Source organism: Patiria miniata, unplaced genomic scaffold (assembly GCF_015706575.1).
Source record: "Patiria miniata isolate m_02_andy unplaced genomic scaffold, ASM1570657v1 HiC_scaffold_13, whole genome shotgun sequence".
Taxonomy (NCBI): domain Eukaryota; kingdom Metazoa; phylum Echinodermata; class Asteroidea; order Valvatida; family Asterinidae; genus Patiria; species Patiria miniata.
The window spans coordinates 4,642,907-4,663,813 of record NW_024037051.1 but is presented as its reverse complement, the minus strand read 5'-3'; the positions used below and the strand labels follow the sequence as shown (position 1 = coordinate 4,663,813).

The window sequence follows — 20,907 nt, the reverse complement described above, 5'->3', positions numbered from 1 at the left end:
AGTAGATCTCAGGACAGACTTGTAATCCTGTGGTCTTGATACTTTGATGCATGCAGGACTTGATACAGTGGCCGATATGGGAGGGTGGAACTTTTGGCAAAGATTGAAGTGAATTGAAGAGTGCCGTACATGTAGACACCAAGGGTTAAATGAAACGTGTTCTAAGAAAACCTGGATAGAGTTGCACATATTTGATGCATTCCAATAAGTGTTTTTTTCCCCCTGCCTTCAGATGTTGTTTCTTTATGACGTTGTTAGGCATGGTCTGGTACCTAGTATTCGATCAGTTACCACCACATGATTCAGTACATAATTAAACATGATTCTACGTGTAGACTAAAACCAATACCTCAATTAATGAAGGCAAGCAATGGCCCCTTAAGTTTCTGATATTTTACTGGTTGCTGTGCATTATGAGCACTGTTTCTTCCCTGTAATTGGCTTGGTTGACAAATAAAGTGTAGACATGGCAAGCAGTATGTGTGTGTGCTGCATGCATATGTGTAAGTACCCAAGTTAGTTGACTCTGCATCCGACGTTTTCAAGGCTTAAGGATCATATTAAACACCACCCTGGTATTGGATCATTTGCATGTGCAAGATTTTTGAACACGTATGCAAATGAGGAACAGTCTGAAGCCTGGATATGCGTTACACATTAGCGTTTGTTTTTGTATGCGGTGTCTGGGGTAAAAACAGAGTCAATTCGTAGCAGCGCGAGCACGGCGTGAGTTACAAAAACACGATTTTTTGAAATCAAACTGTTACGATCTTATCGAGACAACATGCAGTATCATATTTCATATTAATATGAGCAAATTGGAAAGGAAATTAGTATTTTCGAGAAGGCGTGGACGAATGATCGCGAAAACACGTACTGCACGTTGTGAATAATAGCACCAAGTACACGATACAAATCCATTACTAGCCAATTGCGGTATCCAATCAGGATACAGGAAGAAAGTTTCCTATCCAGGGTTTACTATTGGAAACGCGGTTGGAAATAAAGTAAGCACTGGGGACGAGGTTGATTAAACACTGACCAGTCTCTGCCTGACTATGCAACATTGTAGTCTGGTTCCCAGACCAAAAGATTCTGACTATTCCCGATGAATCTTAGGTCCGGTAGCCTCCGGTAATACATTGTATTACAATTTACGTCACGTGACTAAAACGGGAGGAATTCCTCCTTTTCCGAAAATTTCCGAAGTTTGCCGAAGTCGTTTCGTCGACAATCGGATAGCGCCCGAGTATTTCCGAGTATATGATATAGGTTTAATTAACTGCTAAATGCTTATTAATTTTATTTTGAATCAGTTGATAATTAATATTCATTGCTTTCAGTTAGAAAACTTGAAATTCAACGACGATTTTGTGCATCAAATATACTCGGATCAGATGGGCGAACTTTTTGCTGCGTCATGTACAATTTTGAATTCAACTTTGTTTCAGTTTCATTGATACACGTCTCAAATGATTGAGACGTGGAGGAAGGGAGGATTTGTATTTGCAGAAAATCTTTCCATTAGATAAAATCCTTTGTAGAACGGTTCGAATTATATCAAGTTACATATGTGTAATAAGAAAATATTTGAATTGAGATGTAGTTTGTCGACATTGGAGCAAATTTTTTTTTTATACTCTGCAAAATTTTTACCTTAAGGGCCTGTGTCACATGATGGTCTTTTGTAAGTAAATTGACATAGATATGATATCCCCTGCATCAACAGTTCATAAAATTGATTGCGTTGCAGATATGATGAAGAAGCGACGAGCTGAGATTGAAGCAGAGATCCAAGAGATGCATTCAGAGCACGCTAGCAAGGAGACAGAGCTTGATGGGCAGGAGATGACCAAGGTCACCGAGGTAAAGGGTAAGACCAAAGATAAAAAGAAGAAGCACAGTAAGGGTAAGCATGAGGAACGCAGAAATGGGAAACATAGCGAACCAACAGATGGAGCGCCCGCAACGGAACCAGGGGATAGCGATGACGACGACAAGAGAAATGCTAAGGATGTGGCTGCCGACTGGGTTCAAGAGAGGGTGGTTGGAGAAGGGGAGCCAGGTAAGGATGGGGTTGGGAAACAGGGGTCAGAATCATCTTCTTCCGGGGAGGAGGAGGAAGGGGAATTGCAGGATAGGAACAGTCAGGATGAGGCAGCAGGCATGGCGGAGAAAGCAGCCACCCATGCTGCTGCTGATGATACTGATGATGGGGATCAAGAAGAAGGGAAGGAAAACATTGAAGCCAACAAGCAGGACTTCCGGAGTGCTTTGTATCCTGAGGAGGATCAGAGGCAGGAGTTATCCTGGGAGGATGAACCCATGGAGCAGTGATGCCAAAATCATCACCTTCAAAAACTGTTTTTATTTCATAATGAACTGCACTCTTGTATGACGACTCATTAGATGTCTGTTACACTCCTGGAGTATACTTCTCTATCATAATAGTGCTACTGCTGACCATTCAGACTGCACTGTTGGCCCAATTGATTTTTACTGTGCAAAGGTATCATCTGCAGCATCTAGAAAAGCGCACACTGCCTAAAGGTTATTGTGAAGATAGTGATGATATTTCATTTTTTAAACCTAGCTATTTCGTGTGAAGCTAGCGAAAAACAAACTTGTTACTGCAGTATTTTTTTTTTCAACATATTTTTCTTCCAATTCATTTGAGTGATATTACAGCAGACTGGTTTATTATGTGGATGTAACAGACTTGTAATCAAGTCCCATGACAGGTTACATCATGACCGTATCGCATCATTTTGTGTTATATGATGTGCTGTATTAATAAACAATCAGCTGGGATGATTAAAGAGGAAAGGGTCAATAAGTTACAAGGTCCTGTCTTTTTGTGTTCACAAAAAAGAAAAAAGAAAAAAAATTGTTTTCCAAACTTTGCTCGTGATCAATTTTTAATTCACTTTTGAAAGGAGTGTTTATGTCGGAATAGAAGCGTTTAGTATTTGTAACCAATATTGGCAATAACTACAACCAAATAAACTCTAGAAAATGTTAACCATTCAAATAAATAAAAAATGGCACGTTTAAATGAACATCAACATTTCACAATTTGCATGCTAAAAAAGTTAAATCGAAAATAACGGTCTTCAAATCTGAAACGTTTTCTCCAGTTTTCTTTTAGTACATGTATCGCATGTTTGCCTTCTAAAGTCCACAAGCAATGTCCCATTATTTACCTTTTAGAACTTGTTGGTCAAAAACAAGACTACACTTGCATAGTGAGTTGGACCTTTTCTCGATTTTGGACATAATTTATACTCACTGACTCAGTCAGTCACTCAATGACTCAGTCTCCCAATGACTCAGTTAGTCACTCAGAGACTCAGGCAGTCACTCAGTGCCTCAGTCACTCAATAACTCAGCTAGTCACTCGATGACTCAGCTAGTCACTCGATGACTCAGTCTCCCAATGACTCAGTTAGTCACTCAGAGACTCAGTCAGTCACTCAGTGCCTCAGTCACTCAATAACTCAGCTAGTCACTCAATAACTCAGCTAGTCACTCGATGACTCAGCTAGTCACTCGATGACTCAGCTAGTCACTCAATGACTCAGCTAGTCACTCGATGACTCAGCTAGTCACCCGATGACTCAGCTAGTCACTCAATGACTCAGCTAGTCACCCGATGACTCAGCTAGTCACTCAATGACTCAGCTAGTCACTCGATGACTCAGCTAGTCACTCGATGACTCAGCTAGTCACTCAATGACTCAGCTAGTCACCCGATGACTCAGCTAGTCACCCGATGACTCAGCTAGTCAATCAATGACTCAGCTAGTCACCCGATGACTCAGCTAGTCACTCAATGACTCAGCTTGTCACTCAATGACTCAACTTGTCACTCAATGACTCAGCTTGTCACTCAATGACTCAGCTTGTCACTCAATGACTCAGTGCCTCAGTCAGTCACTCAGTCACTCAGTGACTAAGTCAGTGACTAAGTCAGAAGACAGTAGGCTGGCCCATGTATCCAGCAAGGGGCAACATTCTGTAATACATGTATATCGCAAGTGTAATTTTCAAGGTTGAAACATTTTGAAATTGATGAAATCAACTAAATTTGCCAGTGACGCATTAACAAACTGGACTTAAGATAGCAGCATGTATACTGACATTGGATTCTATCACGTTGATAAGAAATATTTAGATAACTTTTTGGAATCAAAAATATTGCAGCGATGTAGCTTTCAATGTCATCGCGACATTCAGCGTAGTGAATTAAACCACTCCGGTCATGTGACCACCTTTTGGGCAATCACAACTTAAGATGGACTTAAGTTGTTAGAAAAAAAAAAATGGTTGTGTCAAAGCAATTTTTTATTGGCTTTTCTGCAAAGTTGTGGAAAAGCCTTTGTTTTTGTTCTGATTTTTTTCTTTCCCCTTTTTGTTCTATCCCAAATCCCATAGACTTTGGGCATTCATCGTTGTCATATATGACCTGATTCACAAAAAAGGGTATTATGTCGCAGACTAATGAAATTTAGTTATATAGATGGTTGGAAAGTATTTGGTATATAATAGAGCTCCATATCCCCTTCTGTTCTGGAGAGACGACGTATTTGCATATTAATTACTTCCTTGGAGTTTGAATTACACAACTAAGAAAACAGGCTTTGAAAGAGCTGGCTCAGTTGTAGATTTGGGCACGATGCACTAAAAATTGTAGTTTTTTCCCCCACTTTATTCATGAAAATCAACATTTCTGTGAATGAATCCTGAAACTTTAGGTAATAAAGACATTATTCATGACAAAACAAAAAGAAAATTACATTTTGATGAAATTGTCACCCTCTCAATGATAATGCACAGCGCGACTGAATACTTTTTTTTTTGTGGAGCTGGTCACATATATCATTCAAAGTTAGCATAGGCATAGTCCCTATAGCAAAGTTGTGTCCTGTGGAGTGATGTCATGATGAGGTCATTATGTGTCATGTGACGTCATCTTAAAGGTAAATCTTTCTGTGGCCTATGTTTGTAGAACTACAAGCTCGATAAGGTTGAAACTTTGCATGTACACATACCGGGATGTGTTATAGATGAAAATTTAGGTGATTGATCACGTGTTTTTATGTAGATTTTTGAAATTTTGAGATTATTGCCATATCTCATGAACACAACAGCTAAATTCAAAATTCTTTTGGTAATAGGTTTGTTAAGTCGTAGGTATTTGCAAAAAAATGTGAAAATTGTGTGACGTTATCATGAGTCATCACATATGCGAAATATAAGGGTAGGTCATATCATCATAAAACTTGGTGGGAAGGTAGATAATGATTACAAGTAGGCAAAACCCGAAATGACGTCAAGATGACGTCATCTATTGATTTTTAATACAATGTTTAAACTTATATTTTGGGCTACTGGCAAGATTTTACATTAAATCAACAAAATTATAATTTACATGAGTGCACATCACCAAAAAAACGCATTAACTAAAAACAAATCACAATGTGGCAGAAGTTTTGATCATTGCCTGTAAAAATGGAATGTCAACTTTTGATTGTTTTTTTAAATGTCTGAACAGTAATAGGTATCATGAATCAATCTTAAATCAATTTTTTTTTTAAAGAAAAATGGGAAAACATAATAACAAAGAATACAAAAAACAAACGTTCCAGCTGACTGGCCCACTCTGCTTAACACAGACAACACTGAAGTGAGAGGATTCCTTTGAAGATAATGTATGTCAAAGTAGAAGATGCAAATGCTTAGTGTGTGAAACATAAGGCTTATTAACAAAACAAAAAGTAAAACAAAGGAAAACTATTTTGTTTTGGGTATTGACATGAAACACAGAAAGACGGAACTTGTAACATGCTGATAACTTTCTCTGATGTTTCCAACAACGAGGTAAGTATGATGCTATCTTTAATTTTAGTCTCTTGTAAAGCATAGTTGTAGCCCAGTTTTAAACTTGTGTGTACATGTAGGTTCATGTTTTATCTACGAGGCTGTGTAGATATACTGTAAAACGAAGAACTGAACATCTGCTTTTGTAATTGTTTCAAATTGAAATCTGTTTAAACTTTCATCCCCCCTTCCCGTCATTTTAAAGCAATACATCATTAATCCTGTATAGAACATGTAAGCCCCTTCACTCCTTCACAGTTGATTTTCAAATCAAAATAAAACCTTTGAATATTCACGGATTGAAAACAGAGTAAAACCTTGATCAGAGGGTTTGAGTGGGGATTTGTATCTCATTGTAGGCCAACACCATTGCAAAGAATTAGGGATTAGGCATAATTGTGTTTTTTTTGCCCCTGTTTTCAAACCACTTTCTTCCAGCTAATTTCTTTCTTGCAACATGAAGTTATTCAACATTGTCTGGTATTTTTTTTTTAAACAGGGATTTTATTTCTTAGACTGTAAGTGACCAAGCAAACTACATTAACGTTCATGTATTTGATTTTACTACTGTCATTTCTCATTTCTGTAATTTTGATGGTGTCTGAAAAAGGTACTTACATGTATTTGGACCAATAATTGTGACTTCTCCCTACTGGCTGCCAACAGAAACATACAAGCAGCTTTGAGTGAAGCCTTGGTTTCAAGTCTGTAACTGAATGGGTCTTGTTTGTTCAGCCATGTTAACGATACGCACATAATGTACTTGGGTTCACATGCATGTGATTTAACTCCCAATGAGTCATATCCCATCAGATGAAATGTTAAAAAGAGTAATTAAAAAAATATTTAACACAGTTCCATATTACCAGTGGCACGGATGGACAAAACCTGACCACTCTTAACTTGAATTCAAGTCTTCTGTGAGCAGCTTTAAGTCACTGTATCAGTATCAAGCATTTCTTTTTTTCATATAGAAAGCAAAATTAAATAAACAAAATTACTGATTATTTTACAAACATGACACAGAACCATTTAAATGCATACTTATTTTCAGATTTAGAGTTTGAAGTGGATAATCAGAAGATGTTTTGAAAGGCCATTGAAAGCATTGGAGTATTGCCACTTATTTGCTTATAAGTGTACTTTAAACTTCATGAAAGTTTTATAAAAGGTGCTCAGGTTGTCAAGAAAAATAACCAGAAAAGAAGTTTCACAGACATTCTCAACATTTGTAAAATGTTTGATAGAGTGACCTTTAAAACTGTCGTATATTTGGAAGAATTGACTTAACATTTCAGCTCAGTGGAAGCTGAAACAAAAAAGCTCTGAAAATACATTGATGTGAATGATAGTGACAATACGCATCGCATTATGCCACTTGACAGTGATGTGTCACCACCTCACCAAGTTGAGTTCACACCTATTCCATTCATTCTCTCACAACTTGCTTTTCAGGTGCTCATTGTGACTATTGATTGGGATCCAAATTAGTCTTATGAAATGAATGTTTTGTACCAGTCCTATCTTGTACTCGAAACATAGATTTTTCCTGAAAACAAAATTCCTGTTATGAAGAGCATTTTATTGCATTGGATAACCATTGCAAATAAGGTCTTTACATGAACTGTTTGCCTAAATACACAATGGTCACAAAATGGACTGGCTATGCTTTTACGGGAGGCAGTTTTCCATCCTAAATCTAGGAAGGGCTTAAAGAAAAAGATAGTCTGACATATATGTGCTTGCATGCTTGTAAAATGTGTTACTCATGTATAGAAGAATCCTGTAACCAGAATAAGAAGGCATCATTTGGGTGGTACCATGTTCTTGTGCATAAGCCAATTTCATGTAGCTCGTTTGCACAGACATTTCCCAACAGGCATATTTAGCGAACAAAACAGGTTAGTAGCCCAAACTCTCATGCGGTGTGCATGGATTGTGACCGGTATGTCTACTCAACTGATTTATGCACAGTACGGAAATCGACTCGTCAATATTTTCTGCTCAGCGCTTCTGTGAAATTGGGGTCTAGTCATACACGTTCTTAAATTTGAGGCCCAATTTGTAAACATGTCATTGGTACAACATGTAAAATCACAAGTGTGCTACCACCTGAGTAATGGCTTCCAAGTATCAGCACCAGAATAGTCTATGTGTACATGGCCCAAGAATTCAAAACATCTTTCTCCTTGAAACTCAACATCAATTGCACCATTACTTTGTAACTAGTGGGACTACAATGTAAAATGGTTTGCTGACTGTATTCTTTATTGTCCTAAATAGAAAGCCAAACAACGACCTAATAAAATGAGAACAGATATCTAAGAATAATTGGATGTGGTCTCATTGTTTTTTTTATTTGTAAAGCACTTCAATTCTTCAACAATTTAAGGTCCACCTCCCGTCAACTGCCCCTCCCCAAAAATAAATATATGAACACAACTACTAAAAAAATAATTCTCTGGAAAAACCTTTGCACAACTACTTCTTTTTCATTTCTACACCTGGATTCAATTTTGAACTTCAAACTGTAAAACAAGTGATTTTCCAAAATTATGTAATAAAACTTCTGCAATATAAACGGAATTGGCTCAATAACAGCACTGGAAGTATATTCAGTCAAAACATGTAATTTTAACAATCCGCCTATGAACTTGTAAAAACTTTTCTCACATAATCCAGGCGGTTCATATAAAAGGTAGGAGTATTTCATTCTTCAGAATTTGAATGCCCAAAAATGCTCAAATTCTACAAGGCACTACTCATAAGATTCACGAGAAAATAGTTAATAATTTATTTCAATCTTTAAATAACTAACTCAGCGATGTAAATATAAAACCCCATTTTTCAGCATTTGTTAGGATATTTTCTGTCATACTTGAGTTCCATGACAGCAAAAAAGTCCTGGCAAGAGAAATGGTTCAGGTTAAGTGCCTTGCCCATGGACTTGATGGACACAGCAGCAATGTTTCCTGCACAACTCAACATTTTCCTCCAAAGAGGGTTTTCCCCAAATCAAGGCCTTATCAAGACCACTTGACTGCACAACCCTGCCTGTATACCACCCTCTGGAATCACAAACTTGCCAATGTCTGCCTGGATGCTGCTACCGAGTTCTAAGAGGTTAGAATTGCTGTCAGACAGTGCAGTGTACCTCCAGGGGTGGATATGGGTGCTCTTACCCTGCCTGGCCAGGAGGTAGACATCAGAGGCAGGAAGGCTTTGTAGGACAGCCTGAACTGTTTGGATGGTGTGCTCGGACAGCCCATCGTGGTTATCAACGCTGATGCAGTACAGGTTGGATGCAGCTGGATCCTGATGAATCTCTTTCGAGTTTAGATCTGGAAAGTCAGCTCTGCTGCATTGCAGCAAAAAACCTTCGTGAAAATGGAGAAATAGACTAGGTTAACTGTTCTGAACTTGAATTAGAATCCCATGGCAATGCTTATTTTCCCCAACAGTTAAAAGTCTACACATACAGGGTGAGTAAAAAAACCCCCGAAACCCAATGTCGGGACTATTGTTTCAGTGCAGTTCTGCATGTAGCACTTTCAAAATCTAGGATACGAAAGCCCAATTCATAAGCTTTCTTTTAGTACAAGAATCATTCAAATCACTCATGTACTTTTTAAGTTACAGAATTTTAAACACAACCACCGTTTTAAAGTTAAGTGTTCTTTCAGCAAAATGAAAACAAATCACATAGGGATGTATGTGAATTGTTTTCCTTTTGCTGAAAAACGCACACTTATTTGTGATCTGTGGACAGAACCCTTAAAACGGTGGTTTTGTTTAAAATTCCATAACTTGAAAAATACATGAGTGATTTGAATGATTCTTGTACTAAAAGAAAGCTTATGAATTGGACTTTTATATCCTAGATTTTGAAAGTGCTACATGCAGAACTTCACTAAAACAATAGTCCTGACATTTGGGATTCGTTTTTTTTTTACTCACCCTGTACATGTATTTTGTTGTGGCTGGCAGTAAAAGCTGTGTCCACTGACTCCACTGAGACTTGCAGGGAACACTGTTTTCTGTACAACAGTTGGAAGATTAGCATGTTTCGTTCTGGACAATGGTCATCAAAGTCCAAGAAAAATCTGAATTTAGAGTTGGGAAAAGTTAGAACTAAAAAGTTAATGAATGTTGTCTACCAGTCCACAACTTGCTGGTACTTTTTTTTAGCCAAAAGTATCGTGTGTTCAGGGTATCTGCACCATTGCAGTCTGTGCTATGGTAAGTGCATTCACCTTAGTGACGAGTGAACAGTGCTGAACATTGCCGAAAATAAGTCAAATTTTTATTTTTTAACTGGCAATGCTGTTTGAAACCAAAAAAAACCCCGATATCTTCTCTGAAAGTTCTATGGCTAAACTGTATGATCAATTTTAAAACCTTACACTTTTTACAGAAGGTCAAAAAATGCTGGCTGTCAGCCTGGGCTACGGCCATTTAAGTTCTGGTCCACTTCTGGCCGCTATAAATGGTCACTTCAGGTTTTCCTATCAGTATAGGAAGGGTTTGCATTACCTGAAATGACAGCCCAGTGGGCTTTATGTCCCCTCAAGCTGCATGGCTCACAGTTGGCATCCTTGTCATAACTTTGGAGATTAAGGAAATCAAAGCAACAACAAAATGAAGACTCATAAAAGAGTTTAGATCTATACAGTCCTGACCATGTACCCAGTGTTGCAGTGCCCCCTTGAAAAGAAAATGTATGCACCCCCAGGTTCCCCCCAGAGGTTTAACCCTAGTTAATACATCACTGCTTGAGATTAGCTATGGACTCCATGCACAGGTACCCAGTCACCAGAGTTACAGACAGAGCTAGTAGGGACTTGAATGCATTGCTGCAGTACATCAGGCACTCAAGCCAAGATGATATGGGTTGTACATACATGTACATGTATTCAGAATACAATTGATTGTCTAAAGATTATGCCACTTGTCTGTGTTGGGGTGATCATCTATTCAAACCGTGGACAAAAAATTCCAGAGAACAAAACAACACGGAGATGAAACTAGCATATGGCAAAAAAATCGGAAAATAGGCCGGAAAAAAAATACGTGTCCGAAATCTGGGCCGCGCTGCAGTTACACACATGTACATGCATGTACACTACAATACACTTCATGCCCAATTTCCGGACGCCAACTCCTGCTTTATTTTCGATTCAAACAAAATTTTACAATTAAAAAAATGGTCAGTGTTTTCATTGCATAAAATGCCTGAATTACGGTTAGAGTGATGGAGTCATCAATAAAGAAGTTCACTTCTTACTTGAGAAAGTCGAGGAAATTAAAAGTCCGAAAGACAAGGGCACCGTTTATGGTGCTTCAATCATTTTTATGATTCAATCGCACAACTCCACTACTCCACTTGCATTCAAACGTGGGGGAAAATCAGGCATTATCGTCTTTCTCTTCCAACAAATGCCAGTGAAATGTTTCGCTAATGCTCTCTTCGCTATCCTCGAGATAATCATCACGATTTTTAAAGCATTGCATTTTGTACAACTAAATCTGAAACCTCCGAAAATCGCACAACATAATGATTTTATCCACTGGATCTCGTTCACAAGGCTACCCGTTCCGGACTGGCCATGTGCTAGCGGTCGCGTACGGTGCGGAACGTATGCTGGTACCATTGCATATTCGCACGCACGTGCGACACAGTGATTTTTCCATGTCACCGTCAATGTTTAACCTTTTGTCTAGCCGGAGAAGGCTCCGATCAGTGTTATGCCCCGTGTTTCTACCGTTGAAACACTCCAATAACGACTGATGAAAGAGATTAAAACTACGTTCGCGATGATTTTAACATGCCATTTCCATCGACTTTTCTTCGAAATTATGATTGAAATAAAATGACATTTTGTGAAAAAATCGTTACAAAATCAAATTTTGTGGGACACACTGTAAAAAAATCGGAAATTTCGTTGGAAAATTCAAAAAGTCGGATTTCCGATTAAAATCGGAAAAGTTTCATCTCCGAGAACAATATCGTCCACGATACCCAGCATACGTCAGCGATTGGGGGGTTGTGAACAAAACCTATGGGAGTCTTCCTAAAAAGTTAGAGTACAAACAACAGAGGGACAATAGGACGTCCACGATCGACGATGTGAACGGGCTTGTCTGTGTGAACGTATAAACACTGCCTTATAGGGTACCGAAACAATGGGAGGTAACCCACAAGGAATGCCCACCGACTTGCCGGGTACCGTTTTGGTACCCCACAAGTTTTTCACAAAATAGATATATGGATTTTACTCAAAAACTAGGAATTTCCAAGGTGGGTTGATCTGTCGCAAATGCAAGAGTTTTAGAAAAGGGATATTAAGTCGGAATTTCAGCCCACGAAATTAAGTCTGGTTAAAATGAGAACAAAGGAAGTACCCCACTTCTATGCCTGTGTAAGCGTGAGTATGTAAACACCGGCAATCATGGACGTAGGAAAAAAGAATTGGGGCGCAAACAATACGTCCACGATTGACCGAACGTCCACGATCTCAAATCGTGTACAAAACCAATGAGAGCTGTCGCTAAAAAGTTAAGAGTACAAACAAAGGAAATAGGATTAGGGACAATGGGGCGTCCACGATTGCCGGCATTTACACACGTGGGTGTGTGTGTGGGTGTGAACCAGTGCACATATGTAATTGTCCCCCCCCCCCCAGGAGGTCAGGAAGCACCATCTACTGTTAATGCACAGAGTTCACATTGGCAACATTAAAACTCTGGAGGGTATAGGTTTCAACTTCTTTAAACTTTGAGTGAGGATACGGCACCAGGACTGGCCAACCATTGGCAAGGTGGAGGATGATATCATCTCGGTTATCCGTCATGTTTCCTACCAAAACTCTGCCATTGACTCCACAGCTACAGGACACCAAGTCCAGTAAGTTTGTGGCTGTGAATGATGAAGCATACATCTGATTAAGTACAGGTAAGTGTACATGTCAGTTTCATCTGTTATGAGGTACAATTAAAGTACTGATTCTTTGGAAACCACAGTTCAAAACTCCCAGTATGCTCAGTGAATCTGGTTGTTAGGCTGCATCCGCATCAGCTGTCTAGAGCTAGGTCTAGGTCTGCACCCACTGATACTACGCAGGGACGCGCTGACAATAGACGTAGCCATAGCTCTGGAAGCCCGTTTTGGACACTGCCTTAGTGGCTATTTGACCCTTCCTGTCTGTCAATCAAACGGTGGGCATTTAATAACCAATTAAATCACGTCTTTTAGTCAGTTGACCCGGGTAGCTTGGTCATTATCAGTCATAAGTAAACAGTGGGCAGAGCTTATTGCAAAATCAACAAAACACGCTATTATTTGAAACAGAACTGACTACAGATGAAAAGCTTGATATTTTTAATGAGATATGATTCCATGAAATGTTTTTCTGTCGTGCTGACATTTAATAGAGAAAACACAAACTATGTTGAAACATTCAATTTCTAATGGTAGCAATGAAAGTTTCTCAAAGCATGAAAACCGAGTTTTAACCTCAACTTGATCTCAAACAGCATGACCCACTATTAGGTGTGAACTAACATCTTTACAATGACAGGTAAAATGACAGAGTTTGAATGCAGTCAATCAGTATTGACTGGATTAAGGTCAAGGCACAAGTATGAACAATGACAAAAGAATCCCACTGTCACAGTTCACTTGAAAAGCTTCTGACTTGACTTGAGACTGGATTACTTGTAATGACTACTGACTGACTTAATTGTATTGACTTGCAACGACGAGATTACAGCTCTGAAAAGAAATTGCTAGATTTCTGAGTTCCTTTTTCAGTTTCTTGAAGCTTCATATTATCTTCTGGTTTACCTGAGAACATTTCCCCTTGAATAGTGAATCCTTTCTCTTGGGCAGTGTTCATGATGTGTCTCTTATCTGCAGAGACTGGCCCCAACATGTTGACAGCCATGCAGAGGGCGACTATACCACACCTGCCAAGAATTGAGAGTCAGGGATTTAGACTTGACAATGATTTTACAGTTTACGATGAGAATACACACCATAAAATAAACAATTATAGACATTTTTATTTCATATGTGTGAATAAATAAGGGAATAAATGTGTGCTCGAGAGGTTTTAATCCCTCTGTTTAAGACCGCTTAGAGTCTGGGTGCTGATAATTACCCGAGCCGGAGGCGAGGGTAATTATCAGCACCCAGACTCTAAGCGGTCTTAAACAGAGTGATTAATACCGACCGAGCACACATTTATTCCCATTCATAAATACCTTTTCGGTCAAAAAATTTAATATTTCGGTCAAAAAATCCCGATTTTGTTCATCAAGTTCACTTCATGCTTTTTGAAACATCCCTCTAGCTAAATAATGGAGTGTTCAGCTGGCGATTAAGATATAAACAACCCTTTTATGGAGATTGACGCGCACGTGGCACGTTCTGTGCGATGTCGCGCAGAACGCACCTGGGGCGTTGCGTTTTGAATTTAGAACTATAAAATTCTGACTCACTGGTAGTGTTGCGCATGCCTACGTGAGGACTGTGAACGTTCAACCAATAAAACGGTAAGAGGCACTGGATTTTTAGGAGTCCACATTTTATGTGACACTGGAAAAGTGTTTAAGACCAGCTAGCCATGTCTTTATCATCCGTTTAAGACCGGCCACGTGACGGGCTCTCGACCAATAGGAATGGCTAAACTGTCGGAGGTATTTATGAATGGTAAATAAGACAAGCTTTTCTCATAGACAAGCTTTTTTCTTGGTACAGAGTTTAAAAATCTGGTCTGAAAATTGATCCTGCTGTAAACCATGGAATGCACCAAACTTAAGGATTTTGGGGGGTTTCTTCAGAGTTGTAAAACCATGAGGTTACAAAATTTCAGATCTGAAAACCTCTTGCCTTTAACATAGTTATGAAAAGGAATTTTAAAAGTGTGATGACCTTAATCCAACATTTATGACATTAAGGATGCGAGACATTTGTCAATTAATTAATGAACTTCTCCTCTGAATTGGCCACGCCCCTTCTTGGCCATTGACAACATACATGTAGTTATGTTTAGGCTGTCACACTTATTGCAGATATTATATAACTGGCATACTGATCCTTGTCATTTGATTGGTGGAACTCACACAACTTGACATTCATTATTGCTCCCATTCACGCAGGGGCTCAAAGAGTTCTATTCGCCCATGGTGAATGGGATTTACTATTCAACAGTTAGGATAATCCGTGTTCCATGGCACAGTATTTGTGTGCAAATGCATGCTGGTGTGCGCGTTGAGCGTATTGTTCCCAAGAGCCAGTAGCTACAGAGTTGGGTTCAAACCTTTTGTGAAGGGGTGGTTTGGAAGAGAGAAATACATTTCCCACCAATTTTGTATTGAAATAGAAGTTCATTTTATCTGTAAATCAAATGACAAGGATCTATATGTCAGTTAAAAAAAACATATTGAGTGGCTTTAAATTGTGAAATGGAAGGATATTATCACTTGGTAAAATCTGGACTTTTCCATTTCACTTGGCTTCGCTTCCTGAAATAGAAAAGTCCAGATTTTACCTTGCAATAATATTCCTCCCATTTCACTCTGAGCCACTTAATATTTGTATACCATTGTACCATTTTTGCAGATTACAGTGAAATCTCGATAAGTCAAACTCTGATAACTCAAAACAAAGGTTAAGTCAAACAAAGAATCCATTCCCTGCAGTAGTAAAACAATGATATACAACCCTGCTTTACTCAAAACTCTGCTTAAGTCAAATTTTGAACCTGTTCCCTTGAGGTTTGACTTGTCAAGATTTCACTGTCCTTACTCTGGGCCTTGTTGAAGGACAGGTGCAGTGTGACGGTTGCTTGCTATCCATACACTGTCATCTCTTTCATTGCACATTCTCCTGCAGATCAATAGATGTATATTCAGTGTTTCATTGCATGCTTGAGATATATAGCCAAGAATGGTTCCAAATGGCACTTTTATCATGTTACTATCTGGTGTAAGTCAGCTTATTGTGTTTGTATGCATTAATGTTATAGTCATGTCCATCATCAGTCCATCACCAGACTGGACACAAGTACATCACAAGTCAATTCACAATTCCAGTCACAAGTAACTGAAGATCAACAGTGATACAGGAATGCCTTTTTCAGTGTATTTGAATAACTTGTGACTTGTGACTTGACTTTGGACTGGTGCCTGTGATGGACGTGTGAGGACTTGTGATGGATTTGACTACAACACTGGTATGCATTGTACCATGTACGTGTATTGGGAACTTCCCCATTACACTACAAGTATCACTTTGATTGTAGTGCGCATGTAGTCTACTTCTAGGACTAGAACAGGATTGCCTTCTACTTTTTAGTTTCTAGCACATAGTTTCTGAAGTTAATGACATTTCCAAGAACGTTTTTGCTTAAGAAATATGCCAGAATATTTTCAAAATTTCCTCTAAATTTCTATTTGAAAATCAGGTGACAAATGATATATGCCTTTCCTGGTATAGTTTCAGGTCCCTTCCACACCGTCAGCTAAATTTTCGGATTTTTTTGCTTTGTTCAGAACTTGTTACAGTTCAGCAAGCAGGGCTTATACACACATCAAAATACATACCATGACAGCAACTTTTGCATCCCTCTTGAAATCTCATCCTTCCCTGCCGTTGCTGAGGGTTTCCTTGCATCGGCCGATGCAACATTCCACACTGTATTGTTGGTCGGGTGTGATAATGATCCCAATCCACCCAAGGGAAGGGGAGGCTGGCACGGGGATGAGGGAATCAAAGGAGGTGAGGTAGGAGGATTAGGACTGGGAGGAGAGATAACATCTGTGGATTCACGAGAAACGGAAACACAGCTTCTCTGCTCCTTGCATATGTCCATAACTGAAGCTAGGAAAGATGACAATAGTCTGTACAGGTTTGGGGTTATTATGGTAGAGTAAGTTTGACCATTGCTCCAGATCAAGATGGCAGGCGAGTCACGGCAGATATCTTTCACATGTTGTCTACTGCACCTAGAAGTGATACCAAAAGTAAAAACAGGAACAAATATATATACATGTAGTGTTAATTTAAGCTGGATGAAGATTAAAGAGCTAAACCCATCGATGTTCATTTTCCTTCACCAAGTTGACAGCCATGTGGTGGTGTCCAGATATTGAGCACAAATCAGGAAGGGTTTCTCCGGCCTGTGGCACTTGAAGAAATCCCAGAAATTCCAAAGTGAACAAGTAAGCGATTCATTTAATATCTGTTTCTTGCGTAACTTTTTATGGGGCCAATTAGCCCTATACATGTGTCTCAAATGCTGGACATCCTCCATAAGAGCCACACAGCGATGCATGTTAAATTTCCTGAAAAGTTGTGTTTCCTGAACTTGAAATCTAGATTGTTTAATAACCAGGAAAAATCACACTCCCTACGTCTAGTATCTACTTATCCTATAATTGTCAGAGGAAATTTGGAGAGTTGGTTCGAAATGACTGCAGGATTTTCTTGAGGTCATGGGTTGTGTACTTCCATCCCAGTACACCCAATATATCCAGACACACATGCGGGTGTCATTTAGACTGCTGATTACTGAAGTTAGGCAACTTTTGCTCATTTGTCCTCATTTGTTCTGGACAGGACACATTGTATCAAACCCAACAATTTCTCCATTTGTTTGCAACTGCATACTAATATTGACGGTCACTATAAATAAACCACCTCAACACTCAACAGCAAAACAATGTTATTAACTACAGGTAGGTGTAAATAATATCATTAACCAGATAAGTAGTTTCCATAGTGAATTTCAGGTGAAAAAAAGTAAAACACACCAAAAAATAAATAAATGTGGGACAAAAAGAGTAGGAAAAAGCAGAAAAAGTAGGAATTTCAAGGGAAAAGTACTAGGAGCAAGGTAAACAAGTAGCAAGTGTAAACAGTAAAACAGTACTTCCACAAATTTTGCAATGCAATGGGGCATGATTTAATATGCAAAAATTTAAATTAGATGCATGCGCATCAGTGTCACAAAGCTGTGGGTAATCCATAAAATGTGAAGCAAAGCTGTGATACACGCGTAGCATGGAACAGTATACTGACCTTCATATAAAAATCATGAATGATTGAGATAATATTAATATGTAAAAAGTGGCGTCAGGATTAGCTTGAGTAACTCCAGCTTAACAAGCTCATCAGGAATTCACATGTAACATGTGAATTCCTGATTAGACCCGTGAACGTGGCTATATACATAGCCACGCTTCAATCTATAGTAAAAACTCTCTAATGTGATCTGCGGTTACTGCGCTGGAGTGACCGTTCTAGCCGAATTTCGGCTACATTTGACAGAATATTTGCATACAAAAATGAGATGTACAGAAAATCCAGCAGAATATTTTTTTCGGCAGAATTATGTAGATGAAGGACAATGAAAAAGAGTAGAGAAATATGGGCACATTTGGTTTGAAAAGCCTTCGTTTTTTGAAAGATCCCTGAAACAAACCCTTACACAATGGAACAGCAATATATACTGGGTGATTGGCAGACTTTCGAAGTGGATTTAGCAGAATTTTACATGGTATTACGGTCATCCTGCCATGTAAGACTGTTAGTCGGGTTCCCACAGGTGGGACTCCTACCATTTTGCGCATGCGGAACTCGGGGTACCAGAGTGTAATGCCTGTCTTTGATTTTCTGATCATTTTGAAAACATTTGTTGTGACAAAGTTGTGCCGTATTTTACTTCGAATTTCTTAACAATGACAGATCCAACACTCGCGTAAATTCACAGGAAGCCTATCAAGCATGACAAGTAAGTGATTTACCTACTGGCAAAATTATACGTGGTTATATGTAGCGGATCAAAAGATATAATGATTTTGCTTGTATTTATGTGAGGGAATTGGAAGTGCGTGGCGTTGTATTCAACGCCATGTTCATGGGTCTAATTCCTGATGAGCTTGTTTAAGCATGGAGGAATTCCTTCCTCCAATGGTTTAAGCTGGAGTTACCCTAGCCCCATAAATGTGGCCAATTTACTGGACTACCTCCGTAAACATAGGCCACACGTCCGTCAGGTACAAAAACATGTCGCACTTTGTCAAATTTTGATTTTCACATTTAGGCTTAGTTTATAGCTTATTTTTGCTTTAGAAGCATACTCACCCTCTTTAAAGGCTAATCAAAAAGTGCTGCCTTTTTCAGATGTCTAATTTTCATGAAATTTCATGTTGAAATTTTGATACGAAAACGTGTGCAAACGTATCTTGAAATTCAGGAAAAATGGGCATCTGAAAAAGGCAGCACTTTCTGATTAGCTTTTTAAAGAGGGTGAGTATGTTTCTAAAGCAAAAATAAGCTATAAACTAAGCCTAAATGTGAAAATCAAAATTTGACAAAGTGCGACATGTTTTTGTACATGTGGACATGTGGCCTATATTTACGGAGGTAGTCCAGTAAATTGGCCACATTTATGGGGCTGTTGTGCCCATTCTTGAAAATCACGCATTCTTAAGAATGTGCGCGCATTCTTAAGAATGAGCGCCCATTCTTAAGAACGAGCACACGTTCTTAAGAATGAGCGCTCATTCTTAAGATTGGGTGTGAATATCACGTGCACAATTTATGAATTTTGCCCAATCTTAACAAACATTGCACGACATAATTATGTTAAATGAAATGTATAGCGGTTAAAAGGGAAACAATTTATATAAAGAGGAAAGAAAATGTTCTATGCTTCTGTACTCGTATAACTACGATAATTTGAATCAAATTAAACCTGTTATTATTGCTTTTTTCTGCCCACTATGGGAAGTTTTGTAATAACGGAGGACTGGGAACTAGTCTGGGAAGTGCTTTGTTTAGGCTAGACAAGTTACAAGTCCCTGTATGTATCATATGCATGCCACGAAAAAAAAACGATGTCCAGAAGCTGCCAAAATTGCTCTTTTGACTAGATAGAATCTAGCTCTGCGACGTAATGGTGGGGTGTGAACAATAAATTGGTGGCAATTTAAATGGGAAATAGCATTAGCAGTGCACTATGGGATGTCGCAGTATTCATTCTCATTCTTCACATTCTTCATTCTTACGTTCCCCCCCCCCCCCCCCCGCTTTTATTATCCCAAAAATCAGAATTCTTTCCACTAGTATTATTATGTCTCTTATTTTTTCCCATTCCCCCCCCCCCCCAATATCAATACGCCTATAGATACTTTTCATATCCACTCTACTTTTCAGCGCCTTGCGTTGCAACAGTATAATTATTGAGAATCAGTGAACGAGGATGCAGCTAGACTTGCCAAGCGCAGCCGGTGCTCGGCATCAACAAGACCGTTATCTTGTCGCGCATTCTTAAGAATGTGCGCTCAATCTGGAAGAGTTATTTTTTGCGAAGATTGGGCAAGGATCCAGTTGCACATTCTTAAGAATGTGCATGCACATTCTTAAGAATGCGTGATTTTCAAGAATGGGCACAACAGCGCTAGAGTTACTAGGCCAGCTACGTCAGGATGTAACATTCTTTGCTGCCCTCCACCAAAACAAAGAACATTCAGAAACTTGTCGATCGGTGTAAGTAATATCTTTCTTAGGGAGTTCCCCCCCCCCCCAAAAAAAAATAAATAAAAATAAACTCGGACGGTACAATGAACTTCACTACATTTACTTTGTAGGGCCTACTTACTTTTTACGAATAGTGCAGTGTGCATATAGGTACCGTGCATAAATGCATTTGTGATCGAGGAATCATATCGTGACCTGATGATGAGCGCCCTCAAGAGGCACGTATTATTTGTCCCTGTTCCGACACCTGGGGGCGCTGTACATGCTGTCCGTTGTGTGGTCCAGCCATAGGGTCCAGCCAGCGTCCAGCAATGGGTCCAGCCCCCAGAGTCCGGTCAGAGCCAGCGTATCGTATCGTACGTAGTCGTAGGCCTATGTACTGCGGTACCGAATACCGAAAACGATTTTTTTTTTCTCTCTGCTGACGTTTCAGCACCGGCTGAGCCTAAGGCATTATGAAGGGAATTGAAATGAGATGCAAA

At 39.1% G+C, this 20,907-nt stretch overlaps 2 protein-coding genes across 5 annotated transcripts in view; one reads left to right on the top strand and one right to left on the bottom strand.

The window, feature by feature from the left end:
- LOC119720588 (pinin-like) overlaps positions 1-8,211 on the top strand; it is a 26,242-nt gene extending 18,031 nt beyond the window's left edge. The window contains exon 9 of the mRNA XM_038190322.1: positions 1,754-8,211. Coding sequence (XP_038046250.1) covers positions 1,754-2,337 — 584 coding nt within the window. The 3' untranslated portion in view covers positions 2,338-8,211. The remainder of the gene's footprint in view (positions 1-1,753) is intronic.
- Positions 7,975-20,907, bottom strand: LOC119720597 (UPF0692 protein C19orf54 homolog). 4 transcript variants are annotated; one of them, XM_038190340.1, is made up of 7 exons: positions 20,547-20,907; positions 16,486-16,887; positions 15,689-15,769; positions 13,724-13,845; positions 12,670-12,796; positions 10,414-10,484; positions 7,975-9,257 (listed from the first exon to the last, which is right to left on the bottom strand). In XM_038190340.1, exons 2-7 carry the CDS (start codon positions 16,752-16,754, stop codon positions 8,896-8,898), a joined length of 1,032 nt encoding a protein of 343 aa, XP_038046268.1. In that variant the 5' UTR covers positions 16,755-16,887; positions 20,547-20,907; the 3' UTR covers positions 7,975-8,895. The 4 variants fall into 4 exon arrangements, with proteins under 4 accessions (XP_038046268.1, XP_038046284.1, XP_038046260.1 ...); XM_038190356.1 differs by having other exon boundaries at positions 20,529-20,549; XM_038190332.1 differs by lacking the exon at positions 20,547-20,907 and adding an exon at positions 20,368-20,444.

What these genes read in the sequence shown, in the direction of transcription:
- LOC119720597 (XM_038190332.1), bottom strand. Translation starts at nt 20,414, where the DNA reads ATGTTCTTTGTTTTGGTGGAGGGCAGCAAAGAATGTTACATCCTGAC. An exon ending in AAAGAATGTTACATCCTGAC is followed by an intron (nt 16,888 to 20,367) that starts GTAGCTGGCCTA and finishes TATCACTTCTAG; the next exon opens with GTGCAGTAGACAACATGTGA. An exon ending in TCAAGGGGAAATGTTCTCAG is followed by an intron (nt 12,797 to 13,723) that starts GTAAACCAGAAG and finishes CATCATTCACAG; the next exon opens with CCACAAACTTACTGGACTTG.